This window comes from Pantherophis guttatus, chromosome 11 (genome assembly GCF_059756535.1).
Source record: "Pantherophis guttatus breed Tessera chromosome 11, ASM5975653v1, whole genome shotgun sequence".
In the NCBI taxonomy this organism is placed as follows: Eukaryota; Metazoa; Chordata; class Lepidosauria; order Squamata; family Colubridae; genus Pantherophis; species Pantherophis guttatus.
Genome location: NC_142073.1, coordinates 27,029,962 through 27,049,014, shown reverse-complemented (window position 1 = coordinate 27,049,014; position 19,053 = coordinate 27,029,962). Strand labels below are relative to the sequence as shown.

The window sequence follows — 19,053 nt, the reverse complement described above, 5'->3', positions numbered from 1 at the left end:
ATCGTGAGTCGCAGCATCAAACTCCTCCCAGAGTTTATAGTGGGGTGTTAAGATATCAGCTCCATCCAGATCTCTGAATTGTTGGGAGGTGTGGATACAAACAAGGGACGTTCTACCACATGTGGTAGACCTGCCCTAAGATTAGGAAATTTTGGAGTAAGATTAAAAAAATGGCTGGATGAAATAACAGGGCAGAAGATAGAAAAAAAACCGGAACTATTTCTCCTGGGGATTCTGGAAGGAAAAATGGGAAAAAATATACAATATATCATATTACATATATTAACGGCGAGTAGAATTGTGATAGCACAAAATTTTCCTCTGGATCAAATTATAATGAACAAAACATGAATGTGAAGAAATGGACAGATTATCGATGGAAATGAAGGAGAGGGAGGACTCCAAGTACTACTTAATTTGGAATAAATGGTATTCCTGGCTGGAGAGTAAACAACACCTAAGGGATATTTTTTTATGAGATCGAATTGTAAATAGAAGTTAAGATAATTTAAAAAAAGATGTAAGTTTAAAATAGAGATATTTAGAAGTAGAAACTGTAAAAAGGTTACATTGGCTAAAGATACCGATGCAGAAAAGTTGTTACTAGTATTGAAATTTCGATATGTTTGTCTTTGTGTATATATATTTTCTTTTGTGTGTATGTTTGTGGGTTTTTGTGTGTGTGTGTGTGTGTGTGTGTGTGTGTATTATGTTTCTTTTGTACAGTGTGTTTTAATTTTTGGAAATTTAATAAATACTATTTTTTTAAAAAAAAATATCAGCTCCATCCAATGCAAATTAGAGGCCTACACAAAAAAAGAGATCTCAGATGTTCAAGCTGGCTTTAGAAAATGGCAAGAAATACAAGGCATTATTTATAATGTATACTGGAAAATGGAGAAAACCAAAGAATACCCAAAATAAGTTAGTTTATGCTCCATTAATTAACAAAGGCCTTCCATTGTGTCAATCACATCAAGTGCAGAATGTGGTTGTGAAATGGGAATCCCAGATATTGTCCTCACAAGTAAATGTATTCACAGGTCAAGAAGCCACAGAATGGCAGAACATAGTAGAGTGGCCCTTATGTGACAAAGAAGTGAGATGAGGCTGTATTCTTTATTCAGCCAGTATGCTGAATAGCTTGAGCACCCCAGAAGAGTTTTGTTATCATATCAGCTGCACTCCTTCTTGTTGACAGAAGCTCTCTCTTTTCTTGGAAAAAACATAGGTGTTGCTTACATCAGATAAAGCTGCTGCCAACTTCTCAGACCGTTCGTTGCTGAAGAACCTGGGTCACTGGCTGGGGATGATAACACTGGCAAAGAATAAGCCCATCTTGCACACGGTGAGGATTCTTGCATATTTTCTCGTTCCCTGGTTTCTGCATTGACCTACAAACACAGCATGTATAAAGAATGAATAAAATATGCAAAAGAAACCAATTTAGCTTCTGACATTGTCTTCATCATTTGTTTATTTTAGGACTTGGATGTCAAATCTTTGTTGCTAGAAGCTTATGTAAAAGGACAGCAGGAATTGTTGTATGTTGTGCCATTTGTTGCTAAAGTATTGGAATCCAGTGTAAGAAGTGTGGTAAGTCTAAAGCACAGAATACTTAGAATGCAAATTACATATAGAAGTAAGAATCTTCCATAAATTTCAGTACTTTTAATAACTTTAATGATTTCTAAGTCTCTTGTGATATGTCCACGATGAGATCCTGAAGTTGGATTTGAAACATTGTCCTAAATGGGATAAGCTCCCGTTACTCACCCCAGCCTCTGCCAAGCAAACAGTTTATTTGTGTCAGAAGCATCACAATTAAAATAAGGCATACTACACAACATAACATTTAAAATACATAATGCAAGATTAAAATATATACAAATTAAATCTTGCCCAGAAACTAGCAACATAAATTGCGTTCTGTCTTGCTGTGTGATGACCCAGGGCTAGGCACGGAAGCAACACAGACGGAACCCCTTTATTGCTCCAACTTTCCCCCAAAAGTCCCACCATTCACAGCAAGTCCAGGAGCAAAGCTCTAAACATGCACTTATTTATTTATTTATTATTTATTGGTTCAATTTATATGCCGCCCTTTTCTGGAGACTCAGGGCAGCTTACAATGTGTTAAGCAATAGCCTTCACACTTTTGTATATACCTGCTTAGTAGGGCTTTCGGGGGGCCCCTAAGCGATGTTCTTTTTTATACAAAGTCAGTTTATTGCCCCCACAAACCAGATCCTCATTTTACCTACCTCGAAAGGATGGAAGGCTGAGTCAACTTCCAATAGTTCCTGGCTGCTATTAGTCCAGAAGAGCAGCACAGTTCTGAGAGCAACCACAGTTCAGGGAATTTGGTTCCAAGGAGTCCTCATCACAGGAAGAGTTCACTGGGACTGCAGCACAACCCAGAGCAGAACTGTGTCGCTGCAAACTTGCACATAACCAAGCAGGGCAAGGCACAGTAAAGTATCCAGATGTTGGTAACAGCATGTGAGTCTGGAAAAAGGCAACGCTTGTTCCCGACAAGTGCCCCCTCCTAACGGTGTCTCTTTAAATCTCATTCCCGAGGTGAGCTTTGTAAAGAGGGGTGGGGCACCCTTCTCCCGAGTCGTCAGGTCATCCTGCGCTGATCCCGCCTCTCCATTCTTGGGAGTTGTGGGGGGTGTAATTGCTCATTTCCTCTGATCCACTCACTGCCTGCCCTCTCCTCCCCCCTTGCTTGGTCATCCTGTGCCCCCTCTCCTTTGCTGGCGAGGACTTGGGACTGCTTTGTCCTACTCCTCTGGTTGTTTCTCTGTCAGCCTTAGCTCTGTCTCGTCGTCCTTCTCTTTGGACCTAGGCTCCAATGGGCCCGTGACTCTCTGAATCCTGTACCCATGCACAGTCTATTCAATGATTTCCATACTTCCCAGCTTTCGCCAGACCCAGGTGCCAGCTCCTCTGTTGGTTCCATCCAGTGTTGGTTCTTTGTAGCTTTCCATAGGTCCACTTCACTTTCAAATTCTTCAAAGTTTTCCATCAACCTAAGAAGCTTTTCCTGGATTTTAATCTCTGGTGAGCTAAACCTAGCAGTTCAAAAGCATGCAAATGCGAGTAGATAAATAGGTACCCTTTCAGCAGGAAAGTTACTGCATTCCGTATTTCATGCTGGCCACATGATGACAGAAGTGCCTCTCAGACAATGCAGGCTCCCTCGGCTGAGAATCGGAGATGAGCACAACATGACTGGACAGGGTTAACCTTTAAACCTTCTTAAACCCACCATAATGTTGAAGGCAGAAAACCACAATTCCACTCATACTTTAAAAAATGGAAATGAGCCAAGAACACCGTATGCAGTACATTTTGCCTGGTAGCATTTAACTCTGTGATTTTCTGTGTCAATCGTCACTTAACATAGTGTTCATAGAAAATGAACAAAGCTTTTATCCAGCCCTACATGGGTTTGTCTTCATCAGCTGGGAAAAGCTGTCCTAGATCCATATGCATTCAAAGGATAGGATATCAATTTTTATAGGAGCAAATAAGTATATTGGGCATCTTCTGTTTAGAAAATAGGACAGGGGTGGATCTGGTTCTGCTAAGCTATACCCCCCATCACTCCATTCCTTTGGCATTTCAGACTGCAGTCCTATGGCAAACCACTACTCAGCTCTGGATAGAATTGTGCTGCTCTTTTTTTAATACATAGTAGTGTCAATTCTATTTTACATTTCCCAATGCCATTTTTAACACCGGGATGCTGATTTTATCTTCCTTCTCATCTTGTAGGTTTTCAGGCCCCCAAATCCATGGACCATGGCAATCATGAATGTTCTTGCAGAGCTTCATCAGGAGCATGACTTAAAGGTAAATTGTGTTTAAGTAACTTATACTTTTCAGCCGTCTCTTTTTAAAACATGAATTTGCTTCAAGGTTTGAGCTCAACTGCTGACTGTGATTAAATCAGATCAAAATGTTAGACCAAGAGTATTCTGCTGAAGTAGTTCCTAGCGGTTGTAATTCAGCTACTTTTATTTTATGTTCCTAGCACAGTTTAGATTTAATTTTCTATGTAATCTTTCCTTGAAAGAAATCATTATTTTGCAGAGCATGCCATGATTTGGAATGGTGGATGGACATAATTGTGAAAATTCACTGTCAGTATAGCTTAAAATAATTACATTATTCAATCTGAAATTATTAAATATTGTACAGCTGAATCTGAAGTTTGAAATTGAAGTGCTCTGCAAAAACCTGGCCCTTGACATCAATGATCTAAAACCTGGTAGTCTCCTAAAAGATAAGGACCGGTTGAAAAACCTGGATGAACAGTTATCTGCTCCAAAGAAGGATATAAAACAAGTAGAAGAGCTACCACCAATTACTACTACCAGTAAGTATTAGAATAATTCTTGTCTGTACTATACTAATATAATTTGTATTTCCCAGAGTGATGAGTAAAACAAGGTTGTTCTCAGATTTATTCTTTGTCACCAGTCTTGTGCATCAGCTTCATATGAAACTCAAAATACTTAAAAACAAAACAAAAGGTCTGCTGCCATGTCTTCTTTTCTCTGCTGCTTAATGGTGAGTTTCAAGCACTATAAACCTTGGTGAAGAACAGGTCTATCAAGGGCTGTTGGCCTCAAAGACTCGGTATTACCTTCAACATAGGATGAGCGTAGCTCCAAATTCTAGTTGCAGGGAACAGTGACAGATCGTAATCTCCTGTTTGTGATTGCCACAGAGTTACCTAATTGACCCCTGTAAAAACTAAGATGCTGGATACAATGTCTTGGCCTGATCCATGGAGGCATTAGAGAACAGTCCTTTGGGAGAGAGGATGTGGTGGTTGTTACAAGGGTTTGGTAGATTGAAGATGGAGATAATGCTCCATGGAGCTTTCTTAGGAGCTGGGGTTCATGAAGTTGAAGGAAGTGGACAGAAGGGAGGATGCTCATGGCAATAATACCTGGAAGAATTTATGGTGGGAGACATAGGGAGAAAGATGAAATGGAACTTCATTTCTTTTGACATGGTTAGGAACTGTGTTTCTGTGGATGAAGCCAAAAATTGCTTTTGCTGTTTGTTTATTACTGAATTTATATGCTGTGCATCTCGCCTATTGTTTTTAGCTTGTATTCCATTTGTAATCAACTGTTATTCAAAATTCTGAATCATAAGCTTTTATATAATTCCTTTAGTCTGCAACCCAAGTCATTAGAAGAATTAAAGAAGGTGCAGTAGTTATAAAATCTAGTTCTCTTTGATGCTGGCAGGATTACTTTCTCTTAGTGGACATCTGAAAAAAAAAAAAACAATTCCAAGAAACAGACCCAGATATATTTTTTCTGTATCATTAGGGTCCTCCTTTCTCAGTTGTGCTTTAAATTGCCCCCTCCCCTGAGGTGAGGAGAGGAGATACCCCTATACATTGAAGATAGAAAACATGCTTCTGCTTGATACATCTCCCAGAAGATCTTCTCACATGTTCAAATAGGCAGGATAAGTGCAAGGAGTCTGTTCCATGTATTACAGGCAACCTTGTGCAATTATTTAGGCACCCAGTGACACCTGCTTGTCCTTCAAGAAGCATCTCTGGTGATGGTTATGAAGCACACATAGTTTATTGACAACCCACCCATTGTCATTGCCAGTGCTAATTGTCCCAACATAGCTTTTATTTGGACTTCTACTCAATGTAGTGGGTATTCCAAATGATTCTAGTTTTAGAATACTTACTAATGCAAAGGTAAAATTTAGCAGAGCAATGTTTTCCATTACACTTACTTGACTTTTTTGTTACTCTAATGAAGCATTTCATTTCCCATAATAGCAATAGCACTTAGACTTATATACCGCTTCACAGTGCTTTTCAGCCCTCTCTAAGCGGTTTACAGAGTCGGCATATTGCCCCCAACAATCTGGGTCCTCATTTTACCCGCCTCTGAAGGATGGAAGGCTGAGTCAACCTTGAGGCTGGTGAGATTTGAACTGCCAAACTTCTGGCAGCTGGCAGTCAGCAGAAGTATCCTGCAGTACTGCATTCTAACCACTGTGCCACCACGGCTCCTAATACATCAACTATGTTACTGAATGTATGTTTAATAAAAAAAATCTTATGCTCTTGAATTTTTTAGCTACTTCCACAACTTCAGCTACCAGCACCACATGCACAGCTACTGTTCCTCCACAGCCACAGTACAGTTACCATGATATCAACGTATACTCACTGGGAGGGTTAGCTCCACACATTACTCTAAACCCGACTGTAAGTATCAGCTCTCCTGTGGGCTGGAGTGGGTGTTACTTGTTTGTATTGGTGTTAAAGCTAGAGATTGTAACAACTGTTCTCTTTTCAGATTCCCTTGTTCCAAGCCCATCCACAGTTAAAGCAGTGTGTGCGCCAAGCCATAGAGCGTGCAGTTCAAGAACTGGTTCATCCAGTAGTGGATCGTTCAATTAAAATTGCCATGACTACTTGTGAACAGATAGTGAGGAAGGATTTTGCGCTGGATTCAGAAGAGTCACGCATGCGTGTGGCAGCACATCATATGATGCGGAACCTGACGGCTGGCATGGCCATGATTACCTGCAGGGAGCCCTTGCTGATGAGCATTGCGACCAACCTGAAGAACAGCTTTGCCACTGCGTTGCGGGTAGGTGTGTTGTTCACAAGGAAGGCTGGAGCAAAGGGAGTTGAAAGCATTTTTAGGATGTAGATTTGGCATTATATTTTAACATTTTTAGGAATTATTTGAATGTTCAGGTCAATATTTCTTACATGAAGAAATATTGATACTTACATTGATACTTTCAAAGGTATTTCAGAGAATGAGATTGGCCACCAAGGAACACCATATGATTTGTTTCATCCTGTCTTAGACTCATCAAATGTAAATAGCCAGATATGTAAGCCACAGAATAATATCTGTCTACCTATGTCTGACAGATCCCAATTAAATAAAGCACACAGGATATAAAATTTGCATAAAAATAAGAGAAAATCCCACCACCACAAAAGATGGGGTGGAGGTTGCGTAAAACCCTATACATGAGGAAGACCTAATGTTAAATCCATATTTCTCTGCTCTGAGAGCTTCAGGGTAAGTGTATTGTATGTACCAATCTGATAAGATTGCATGTCTGATGAATGCATACTTAAGTGGAATTCTTTAAAAGTGCAATGATTCCAGGAAGCTGTTAAAATTAGCTACAATTTAAAATTCAAATAGCATGCAGAATTTAGATTGTGGTTTATTGAAACATATCTCTTAGAGTAGATTTAATTTGTTAGAAACAAATCATAAGATTAACCATAGTGTCCTGCATTTGAGCAAGAGGGTGACAGCAGTTAATCACAAATGGAAGGAAAAGCTTGAATCTTCTTTGAAGCTACATCAGAAGTGAAGGAGAAATATGTATTGTTTGGATCCAAGCCAAATGTATTTTGTGCTAAAATAATTTCTAAAGAAAATCTCAATTAATACTTACATCTGATGAAATTTATTGAGAATCAGAAAATCCTGAAATAATTTTATGCTGGGAATGTTAGAATTAAATCATAATTCAATATATTGATGGCATACAATTCAATTTTCCCATGAAGTTAAGAGCCTCGGTGGTGCAGCGGACTAAGTGCTGTTGAGTGCTAGCACTTAGCTGCCAGCTGCCTGCAATTAGTGTGAGTTCAAATCTACCAGGCTCAAGGTTGACTCAGCCTTCCATCCTTTCGAGGTAGGTAAATTGAGGACTCGGATTGTGGGGGCAATAAACCATCTTTGTATAGAACAATACTGCTTGGGGGAGGGGGGGCGAAAGCCCTAATAAGCAGGTATATACATAAAAGTATGCAGGCTATTGCTATAATGCATTGTAAGCCACCCTGAGTCTACGGAGAAGGGCGGCATATAAATTGGACTAATAAATAAATAAATAAGTCTAATTTCTTCAAGTGTGCGACAAACTCAGATTAAGAAATGCAGAACATGTAGCTGTTGCATATAAATTCATGTGTATATCTGAGAATTTGGTATGGCTATTTAATAAATGAAATTCGGCACGCAGGCAATTTATATTTAAAGGAAATATATGGCAACAGTATGCACATCCTACCATTTCAGGAAAAGATCATTCTGTTCGTCCTTTGAAGTCCATTGCTCTGGCAGCTCTGCTGGTTTCTGAAAGTAAATCATCCAGTTTGGGAGCAGTTTGTGATAGCGCAAATATGGTTTTGAAATGTTTCTGGCATGGTTTGGTGGCTACATAGAAAATAGGCACTGCTTTGAAGTTACAACTAATGAGTTTTGCATGAAGACCATGGGTTGTGTTTTGATACTGGGCCTATGTAAAATTTGATAGATTTGAGCAAAATTAGAAGTAATAGCAGAGGAAAAAATGTTCATTTGCAAATAAGAGCCTTGGTAGTACAGGGGTTTAAGGCACCCTGTTATTAAGCTTATTAAGACCAGCTGCCTGCAATTACTGCAGGGTTCGAATCTTGCCAAGGCTCAAGGTTGACTCAGCCTTCCATCCTTTCTAAGGTAGGTGAAATGAGGACCCAGTTTGTGGGGGCAATAAGCTGACTTTGTATAAATATACAAAAGGATGAAGGCTATTGCTGAGCACATTGTAAGCCACCCTGAGTCTTCGGAGAAGGGCGGCATATAAATCAAATTTAAAAAAAAAATAGGATTTCCTGTTTGCCAGAGAAAAATAGATGGAGTGTGTCATTGAAAACTTCTTACAGATCAAAATCAGTTATCTTACAGATTTAATTTTGAAGTCTGTAAAATGGGCACCATCCCCTTCTAATGTCTGAGTTTTTAACAGGCAGCTTCACCACAGCAGAGGGAGATGATGGAGCAGGCTGCAGCCCAGTTGGCTCAAGATAACTGTGAATTGGCCTGCTGCTTCATTCAGAAAACAGCAGTGGAAAAAGCAGGTCCTGAAATGGACAAGAGGCTGGCAACTGTAAGTACCTGGTTGGTTTATGGCTCTGGCAATCCTATGTAATCCTCCTGTCATTCACCTCTGTCTTTTTTCCTTAATAGGAATTTGAGCTCCGAAAACATGCCCGGCAAGAGGGCCGCAGGTATTGTGATCCTGTAGTTTTGACTTACCAAGCTGAGCGGATGCCAGAACAGATCAGATTGAAGGTGAGAAATGAGAGTCCTGCAAAATATCTTGAAGTCTTCAACCTGTAAGCACAAAACTACTGGGTGCCAAGTAGAGGTGTCAAGTAAAATTGCTCACCTACATATATTTTGGACATGATATTGTATTGTACATTACTTTTTTACATTTTTAGTATCGCATGTATTTTTGGTTGTCTGTATATCAAAAAGTTGTTTTCAGTTAAATTTGTCTTTTAGAAATCAGGTAGAATTTCATTTCAAGACAATTCAAGAAGAAATCATTACAGCTTTGCATCTGCCCCAGTGAGCAATAGTGCTGCATCCCCAAGCTAACAAGAGAGTGGGAAACTAAGGATAAATTGTTCCTTAAGTGGCCAGGCTACTTTCAGCTACAGTAGCCCAGGATAATCATGTCTTGTCTTCTCTTTCCTTGGACTTTGAATTCTGACCTCATTGTACGTTTTTTATATTAGGTTAAGTACAAGGCTACCTTCCCTTAGGCAATTGTCTAAGGAAAGTGGATTTATAGATATGCAAATATAAAGTAGTACAATGTTCTTGGAAATCATGAAGCATCTTCTCGTATATTGACCATATCAGACATTTTATTTGAACTCCTCAGGGGATCCAGTTTCAAATGGCTTCAGCCTTGTCATCAAAGCTCAATTTTACCATAACATGGGGAGATCAGTAGAAGACAACACGAGCTCTATGTCTTTCTTAATCGGAAAGATGTTTGTAGAATCCTAGTTGGAAGGGGCCTTTTTGCCTTCAAATCTAGATCCCTATTTAATGCAAGACTCTCTGAAAGAATCCCTGACAGAACGTTGTCCAAATTCTGTCTGAATATTATATACATATATACATTCAATTTACTGTATACTATAAAATCAGTCTCTAATGTAACCTTCAGTGTGATGTGAACAAGTGTAGGTTGCGATAGCTGCACAATGGATGTTCTGACCTGTTCTTTCATCACAGTAAGACGGTAAGGAAGGAGAGGTATTGCTGCCCTTACTGTGGAGGTCTCCCTTTCCCAACAGTTGATTAGGTGATCAATAAAACTGACCTCCAAATTGTTGGGAAACTCCAGAGCACCGTTGAATGCCTAGGAAGGAATGCCTTAAAGGAACTGCAGTCATCTCTGCAGTTCTGAGAAATCAATCTGTTCACAACAGATGGTTGGGGAAGATGTCCGATTTCTGGGCTAGGATAGATGTATTGCAGACTGGTCAGCAGCTTCAGCCATTCTATCAAGAGCCAAGGTGGCACAGTGGTTAGAGTGCAGTATTGCAGGCTACAGTACTTCAGCTGACTGCTAGCTGCAGTTCAGCAGTTCAGATCTCACCAGCTCAAGGTTGACTCAGCCTTCCATCCTTCTGAGGTGGGTAAAATGAGGACCCAGATTGTTGGGGGCAATAGGCTGATTCGGTAAACCGCTTAGAGAGGGCTGCAAAAGCACTACGAAGCAGTATATAAGTCTAAGTGCTATTGCTATTCCTATCATCTGGGCCTTGAGTTGAGACCAGGCAGAAAGAGGCTGCGGTTGCAAGCTTCAGTCTAATTTCATAGATACGTTTGTCAACGAACCCAGTATTCATTCCTTATGAATACCAAGTTTCTTTGCAAAACTGAGCATATTTCGGCGATCTCTAGTAAAAGCTTGGATTTTAGATTTTCATATAGTGGTAAATAGCTGCCAGTTGAGGATGCTATATATATGGTTGTTTGGGGGCTTCTGGGGGCTTCTGAGGACTCCATATTTGAGGGCTTGCAGGGATTTCAGGCTCCAGACTTCTCAGTGAACCTCATCTCACTGCCTCTGAAGCAGCCTGCACCCAGATACTTGGACTATCCCCTTTGTATTAATTTTTCAAACAGCTGTGAAAATATGGTTGTTCAGAGGAGCATGGGGTGGAGGAGGCTGCCCAAATTATGGCAATTTATGGCCTTGTTGCCTATGTAACAACTTTTATACTTTAATTTTATGCTAATATTTGTAAGACATTCAAGAGTGTTTAGAATGGAGCAGCATATAAATCAAATCTGTTAGCCAGTCAATAAGTGAGATGGGAGAGGGAGAGAGAGAGAGCGCCCCCCTCTCTACCTGGATGCTGATCCCCAAGCCTCCAGGCAGTGTTTACTGCTTAGCTTTTATGGCTGCATCTGAGAGGGTTTCACTTTTTCTTGTTGGAAACCAGCATCTTTCCCCATAGATTTAATTCTGGGTGGTTTCTTTTTATCTCTGACATCCAAGGACACACTAAAAGCTCTTTGTTGTCAGGGTCAGTAGAAGTAATAAGAACTTGCAAGGAATTGGCGGCGATTGTGAGGCTGGAGGAGATCGGTGGGAGGCAAGATCGCAGACGAGCTGGTATGAGTGAGGATACTTTTAGAACGGGAGACGGCCAGGGGATTGGATTGATATTTTGTTTTGAGCAAATAAACTTCGAAAGCTAAGAGTGTGGAATAGACTATTTGAATAAAGGAAACTGGATTTTGGAAGTGCGGCAATTGTCAGGACTAATAATAAGACTGTCTTGAGCTGAGAGAGTGAGAAGGAGCACTTGGGGAAGATAACATGGCTGATGAAATCTGAATGACAATGCAAATGGAGAGTGATTGAACTTAAGAGCAACGCGAAGCGGATTATACAGCAAAGCGTGCCTGCTGCATCATTGTAAAAGAACTTTTTTATATTTTTGGTTGCTTTTCCCTTTTGCTCTTTTATGATTGAGAGAAGTTATTGAGCAATCAATTAATTAACGACTTGGGCAAATAACAACAACAAAAAACATTAGAAAATCTATATATCTACAATTATATATCTATATCAACATTATATATATTACATATTCCATTTCAGATAATCTAAATTAATTGTGAACTTATTTAAAATTTATTAAGTACTTTTAAGATTTTTTTTATTAAGGAATTTATATACTCTATAATCTTATATATTCTATAATTGGATTTTTTCTTCTCTTCCTTTCTTCTTCTTTCAATTATTGATTCTTAATTTTGATTAAATAAATAAATAAATAAATAAATAATTTTATTTCTATACCGCCCTTCTCCCGAAGGACTCAGGGCGGTGTACAGCCAATTTAAAAACACAACACACAACAGTAATTAAAAATTAAAATAATTACATAGATTTGGCCGATTTAAAACCCCAAACATTTAGCTTTTTATAACTTAAAATATTGAATATTGAGATTGCATAATTAATTATTTATATGTATATTTAGATTACTCAAGATATATTAGAAAGTAATCAGTGCTTAAGTGTTAAATAAGGATAGGTAAGGCTCATTTGCTTAAGTAGTGATAGCAGGTGAGAAGGTTATCTTAGTTCAAATTAGTTTAAATATTAATTGATTAATAAGTGACTTATTACAAGATAGATTTGTGCAATGGATAAAAATCTGAATTATTGTATTACTAAACAATATTGAATAGTGGAACGGGAGGGAACGATTTAATATAAATACATTTGATAGAGGCAGTTAAATATTGGTGGATGACAATCTGGAAAAACATTGAAAAGATAATAAGAAAACAGAAAAAGGTATTAAAGGAGATGACGAGCCTCTCATCCACGGTGACAAAAACAGGAAAGAAAACACCCTCAAATCCCACGATCACAATGACATCACCTGCTATACAGAAATCGACTGAAGGTCTCTCTAAAATGGATAAATCAGGAATGATACCCACAATGCAAGCAATGCAATCAACACTGACAGCAATACAGGACACGATGATTATGATGCAAGTAAAAATGTCTAGTAACCATACTGAATTGAAGACAGATATTAGGGCATTAGATCAAAAAATTATTGGTATACAGGAATCGATACAAACCAATACACAGAAGATTAAAAAGATGGAAGTTAAAATGGAACAACAGGAAAAAAATTTAGATACGGTTGACCAAAAACTGATGGCACAGAATAGGGAATTGGCAGACTCAATTACCCAATTGGAAATGGATCGAGCCTCCTTCTATCTCGGTTTCCAAAACATCGCGGAAGATAAGGAAGAAGATCTGGGCCAGGTGATGGTGGAATTAATTGCTGAGGTGTTGCAACAAGATAAATTGGATATTATAAAGGAAATTGATGAGGCATATAGGATCCAGACAAATTATGCACGAAGAAATAAATTGCCAAGGGAGGTGCATATAAGATTCGCAAGGAAGAAGGTAAAGGATATCTTCTATAGTATGGCAAGAGATGAACCAGTCATGTACAAGGGAAAGGAGGTAATTATATTGAAACAAATTCCAAGGAGGGTAAGGGAGATAAGGAGAGATTATAGGTTTTTGGCTACTCAATTAAACAAAAGGAATATTCTCTTTAGGTGGATTTTACCGGAAGGCATGTGGATCACATGGCAAGGGAATAAAGTTAGGATAGATAGCTTAGTAGCAGCTCAAGAGTTCTTGGATCAATTACGAGCGTCTGAAGAGGATCAAAGCAGTAAAGAGGAGTTAGAGGCGATAACATCTGAAGAAGAAGCAACCCAGCAGAAAAGAGAGAAAGAAGGAACATCGAAGGAAAAGGAGGAGGAAGATAAGGATAGTAAAGAGACAAAGAAAGACCGAAGACCACAAAGAGTTACACGCGTCAAGAAGTATTAGGATAGTATACAAGAATTAAGAGATGGATGATTGGAAATTCGATTAACGTAAATGGCCTGAATGATAACAAAAAGAGAATTTTTTTTTTACAAAATTAGCTAAACAAAATATGGATATAGTGTGTCTTCAAGAGGTTCATATTAAAAAGGGAAATCAAAAATATTTGGAATATAAGAAATTGGGGAATCTTTATGCATCTCTAGCTGACAAAAAGAAGAGGGGAGTAGCATTGTACATCAAGAAGGAAATAAAAGCCGAACTAAAATATGCAGACCCGAAGGGAAGGATATTAATGGTGGAAGTTAAAAGAGGCAATTATCCAATTTTATTAACAGCAATTTATGCTCCGAATGAAAACTTAGGAGACTTTTATAAAAAATTAGGAGAGAGATTAAGCATGATGGATAAGAGCAAGATTTGCATAATTGGTGATTTTAATGGGGTAATAGATTCAAATAGAGACTATAAGGGGACCAAAGGTAAAAAGAAAAAGGAAAAATTTACCAAAACCATTTTTTGATATGGTAAAAGAACTCAATCTAGTGGATATTTGGCGGGTTCTGCACCCACATAAGAGGCAGTATACATATTATTCTAATCCTAAAAAATCTTGGTCCAGGATTGATATGATGTGGGTAAGCAGAGATATAGGGTTAGATATTAAGTCAACAGAAATTATGCCCAACATTTGGGCAGACCATAATCCATTAGAGGTTAAATGGGAATGTACGCACAAGAGAAGAAATACAAGATGGAGATTAAATAATCAATTTCTAAAGGACAAGCAAAATGTTGAGAAAGTAAAAAAAGAATTAAATCTATTTTTTGAAGTAAATGAAAAGGAAGTAACATCTCGAGGTATCATATGGGATACAATGAAAGCGCACATAAGAGGACTAGCAATATCGTATAGTGCACATAGGAATAAGGAAAGAAGAGAGAGGCAGAAGGCACTGATAGAAGAATTAGGGAAAGCTGAGAGGGAACTACAACAAAAACCAGATAATAAGGTTGTTAAATAAAATTGGATGGTTATACGGCACAAATTAAATATTATCGATCAAGAGGAATTGGCGTACAAAATGAAACAAACCAAACAATATTATTTTGAAAATGCAAACAAACCGGGCAGGTGGCTGTTCTACAGGTTAAAAAAAGAAAAAGAGAAAGGCATAATTCATCAATTGGAAGACCCACAAGGCCACCTTAACAATAAACAGGAAGATAAATTGGAGATTGCCCGAGAGTATTATGCGGCTCTGTATGCGGAAGAACAAATTCCCAATGAAAAGGTGGTCCAATACTTGTCAAAAGAAAGTTTCCCAAAGATCAGGGAAGAGGATAAAGAAATACTTAATAAAGAAATATCGATGACAGAATTAAGGACGGTAATATCAAAACTTAAAAAGAACAAATCCCCAGGCCCAGATGGACTTCCAGGGGAATTCTATAAAAATTCGGATTTGGAGGAAATTTTATTACCAAAGCTGTTAGAAATTTATAATGAGGCCCTAACAGAATCCAAAATTCCAGAATCATGGAGAGAGGCGTATATTTAATTTAATTTAATTTAATTTAATTTCCAATTTATATACCGCCCTTCTCCCTGAGGACTCAGGGCGGTGTACAGCCAAGATAAGAACATAGAATACAAATATTAAAAACAGTTAAAAATATATATAAATTTGGCCCGAAAGTTAAGAAGTCACAAACTGATTAAAAGAATTTAAAAATTTCTTCTTAAACCAGCCCGGCTTGCTGGAAAAGATGGGTTTTAAGGGCACAACGGAAGGCATTGAGGTCATGGATTCTCCATATCTCAGGGGGCAACTGATTCCAGAGGGTAGGAGCCCCACAGAGAAGGCCCTCCCCCTGGGGGCCACCAGCCTACATTGTTTGGCTGATGGCACCCTGAGGCGGCCCTCTCTGTGGGAGCGCACGGGTCGATGGGAGGTCGTCGGTAGCAGCAGGTGGTCTTGCAGATAGCTAGGCCCTATGCCATGGAGCGCTTTAAAGGTGATAACCAACACCTTGAAGCGCACCCGGAAGACCACCGGGAGCCAGTGCAGCTCGCGCAGGAGCGGTGTTACATGGGAGCGCCATGTTGCTCCCATCACTACCCGCGCTGCTGCGTTCTGGACCAGTTGGAGCCTCCGGATGCTCTTCAAGGGGAGCCCCATGTAGAGAGCATTGCAGTAGTCAAGGCGAGAGGTGACGAGGGCGTGAGTGACTGTGCACAAGGAATCCCGATCGAGAAAGGACCGCAACTGGCGAATCAGGCGAACCTGACAGAAGGTCCCCCTGGTAACAGCCATCAGATGTTCCTCCAAAGACAGCTGCCTATCCAGGAGGACTCCCAGATTGCGAGCCCTTTCAGTGGGGGCCAAAGACTCGCCCCCAATAGTCAGTGATGGAGTCAGCTGACTATATCGGGATGCCAGGAACCACAGCCACTCAGTCTTGGAAGGATTGAGCTTGAGCCTGTTCCTCCCCATCCAGATCCGCACAGCCTCCAGGCACTGGGACATCACTTCAAGGGCATTGTTGGGGTGGCCTGGGGTGGAGATGTACAGCTGGGTGTCATCAGCGTACTGGTGGTATCTCACCCCAAAGCCACGGATGATCTCACCCAGCAGCTTCACATAAATGTTGAACAGAAGGGGCGAGAGGACCGATCCCTGCGGCACTCCACAGATGAGAGGCCTCAAGGTCGACCTCTGCCCCCCTGCCAACACAAACTGCGACCGATCGGAGAGAAAGGAGGAGAACCACCGCAACACAGTGCCTCCCACCCCCAACTCTTCCAGCCGATGCAGCATGATACCATGGTCGATGGTATCAAAAGCCGCTGAGAGATCTAACAGGACCAGAACAGAGGAACAACCCCTGTCCCGAGCCCTCCAGAGATCATCAACCAACGCGACCAATGCCGTTTCCGTGCTGTGCCCAGACCTGAAACCCGACTGGAACGGATCTAGATAAGATGTTTCCTCCAGGAATTGTGGGAACTGTCGCGTGACCACACTCTCAATAACCTTCACAATAAAGCGAAGGTTGGAGACAGGACGATAGTTAGCCAATATTGCCGGATCCAGGGATGGCTTCTTGAGGAGAGGCCTCACCACCACCTCTTTGAGGGCAGCGGGGAAGTGACCCTCACTCAACGAAGCATTAATAACGCCCTGGAGCCAGCCTCGTTTAACCTCCCGGGAAGCCAGTACCAACCAGGAGGGACACGGGTCCAGTAAACATGTGGCCGCACTAAGTCTCCCCAAAATCCTGTCCACATCATCGTGAGTCACAGCATCAAACTCCTCCCAGATAACATTCTCAAGACTGTTCCTCGTCACCCTGCCCTGATCTACCCAGTCAGAGTCCAAATCCCCCCGGATCTGAGCGATTTTGTCATACAGGTATTGTCCGAAATCCTCCACCCTGCCTTCTAAGGGATCCTCCCGCACTCCTGGATGGAGCAGGGAGCGGGTCACCCTAAACGGGTGACCGGACGATTCCCTGATGACGCAATAGAGGCGGAAAAGTAATTAAACTTTGCCGTCTTTATCGCCACTCAGTAGGCCTTAATATGCGACCTTACCAGTGTTCGATCAGATTCAGCGAGACTGGCCCTCCAACCACTCTCCAGGCGTCTTTTCCGGCACTTCATTTCCCTCAGCTCCTCAGTAAACCAAGGAGCCGCACATGATCGGCACCGGGTCAGAGGCCGCAAAGTCATGACTCGGTCCAAGGCCCCACCAGCCGCCCGATCCCAGGTGGTTACCCGGTCCTCGGCCGAGTCATGTGCTAGATCCTCAGGAAATGGCCCAAGCTCCGTCTGGAACCTATCAGGATCCATCTAATTGGGTCCGCCTCCCTGCGGCGACGGGTCGCGGTTCGAAGATCTAGGTGAAGGAGTGAGTGGTCAGTCCATGACAAGGGTTCCATGTCTATGCCCCCTATAACAAGACCACTCAACCACTGGCCAGAGACAAAAATCAAGTCCAGAGTGTGACCTCCCCTGTGAGTAGGGCCATGAACTAACTGGGTTAGGTCCATGGCCGTCATGGAAGCCATGAACTCCTGAGCCACCTCAGACGTTTCACCAGCAGATGGCAAGTTGAAATCACCCATGACTAAAAGCCTGGGTGTTTCTACTGCCACCGTGGCTATCACGTCGAGTAGCTCAGGTAGGGCTGTTGCCATGCGGCAGGGAGCCAGGTACATAAGCAGCAAGCCCATCTGAACCCCACGGCCCCACCTCACAAGGAGGGACTCACATCTGGCTATCTGAGGCACAGTGGTCTCCCTCGGACCCAGATCCTCATTAATAATAACCGCCATCCCCCCGCCCCTCCCCTGGACCCTTGGCTGATGGAATGCTCTGAAGCCTGGTGGGCACATTTCAACCAGAAGGACGCCACCCTCCAGAGCCAACCAGGTCTCCGTAATACCCGCCAGGTCCGCTCCTCTCTCTTGAATAAGATCGTGAATGAGGGGGGCCTTATTGACCACGAACCTGGCGTTGCACAGCATCAGCCGAAGGCCCAGATCCTGAGTATATAAGCCACCTAGTATCCGAGCGGAGCCTTGGGGACTGGGGCAAGCAATTGCTCTCAGACAGCGAGTGCGAGCCCCCAACACCTGATATGGTCCCCTGCTCCCGTCATATCTGCCCCTCCCATCTACCGTGCCGATGGTACAACCCTCATAGATATCGTCCCCCATCTCTTTCCCAATCCCTCGTCCAGTGCCCCCCAAATCGTTACCCTGTGCCGGGCACAGGGTAACCCCCCAAATCGTTACCCCCCAAATGGTTACCCTGTGCCGGGTACGGCTCTGACCCTGGTGGATTTCCCCCCCCCCCCATCTGCCATAGTCAGATTACTCTCGCCATAGTCGCCATTACTCTCCTCCAAAAAGAAGGAGAAGACCCAAAATTAATTAAAAATTATAGACCGATCTCCCTCCTGAATACGGACTACAAAATTTATATGGGCATCTTAGCAGGAAGGCTAAAAATAATTTTGAATAAATTAATACACAGTGATCAAAATGGATTCCTCCCTGGGAGGCAAATCAGGAATAATACAAGGATGATAATAGACATATTGGAATACTATGAGGAACACCCGAACAAAGAAATGGCATTGGTCTTTGTCGACGCCCAAAAGGCATTCGACAATCTTAATTGGCAATTTATGAAACAACAAATTATCCAAATGGAATTCGGATCAAATTTTGTCAATACGATATCCACAATCTATCAAAAACAAAAGGCTA

General features: G+C 41.3%; 1 protein-coding gene across 8 annotated transcripts in view; it reads left to right on the top strand.

Moving 5' to 3' along the window:
* The window catches only part of CNOT1 (CCR4-NOT transcription complex subunit 1), a 164,662-nt gene that overhangs the window by 101,478 nt on the left and 44,131 nt on the right, over window positions 1-19,053 (top strand). For all 8 annotated transcript variants that reach the window (XM_034425696.3, XM_060681493.2, XM_034425699.3 and 5 more), the window contains exons 26-33: window positions 1,232-1,348; window positions 1,486-1,596; window positions 3,784-3,861; window positions 4,210-4,387; window positions 6,135-6,265; window positions 6,357-6,653; window positions 8,827-8,967; window positions 9,048-9,152. In XM_034425696.3, the coding sequence (XP_034281587.1) occupies window positions 1,232-1,348; window positions 1,486-1,596; window positions 3,784-3,861; window positions 4,210-4,387; window positions 6,135-6,265; window positions 6,357-6,653; window positions 8,827-8,967; window positions 9,048-9,152 (1,158 nt within the window). The remainder of the gene's footprint in view (window positions 1-1,231; window positions 1,349-1,485; window positions 1,597-3,783; window positions 3,862-4,209; window positions 4,388-6,134; window positions 6,266-6,356; window positions 6,654-8,826; window positions 8,968-9,047; window positions 9,153-19,053) is intronic.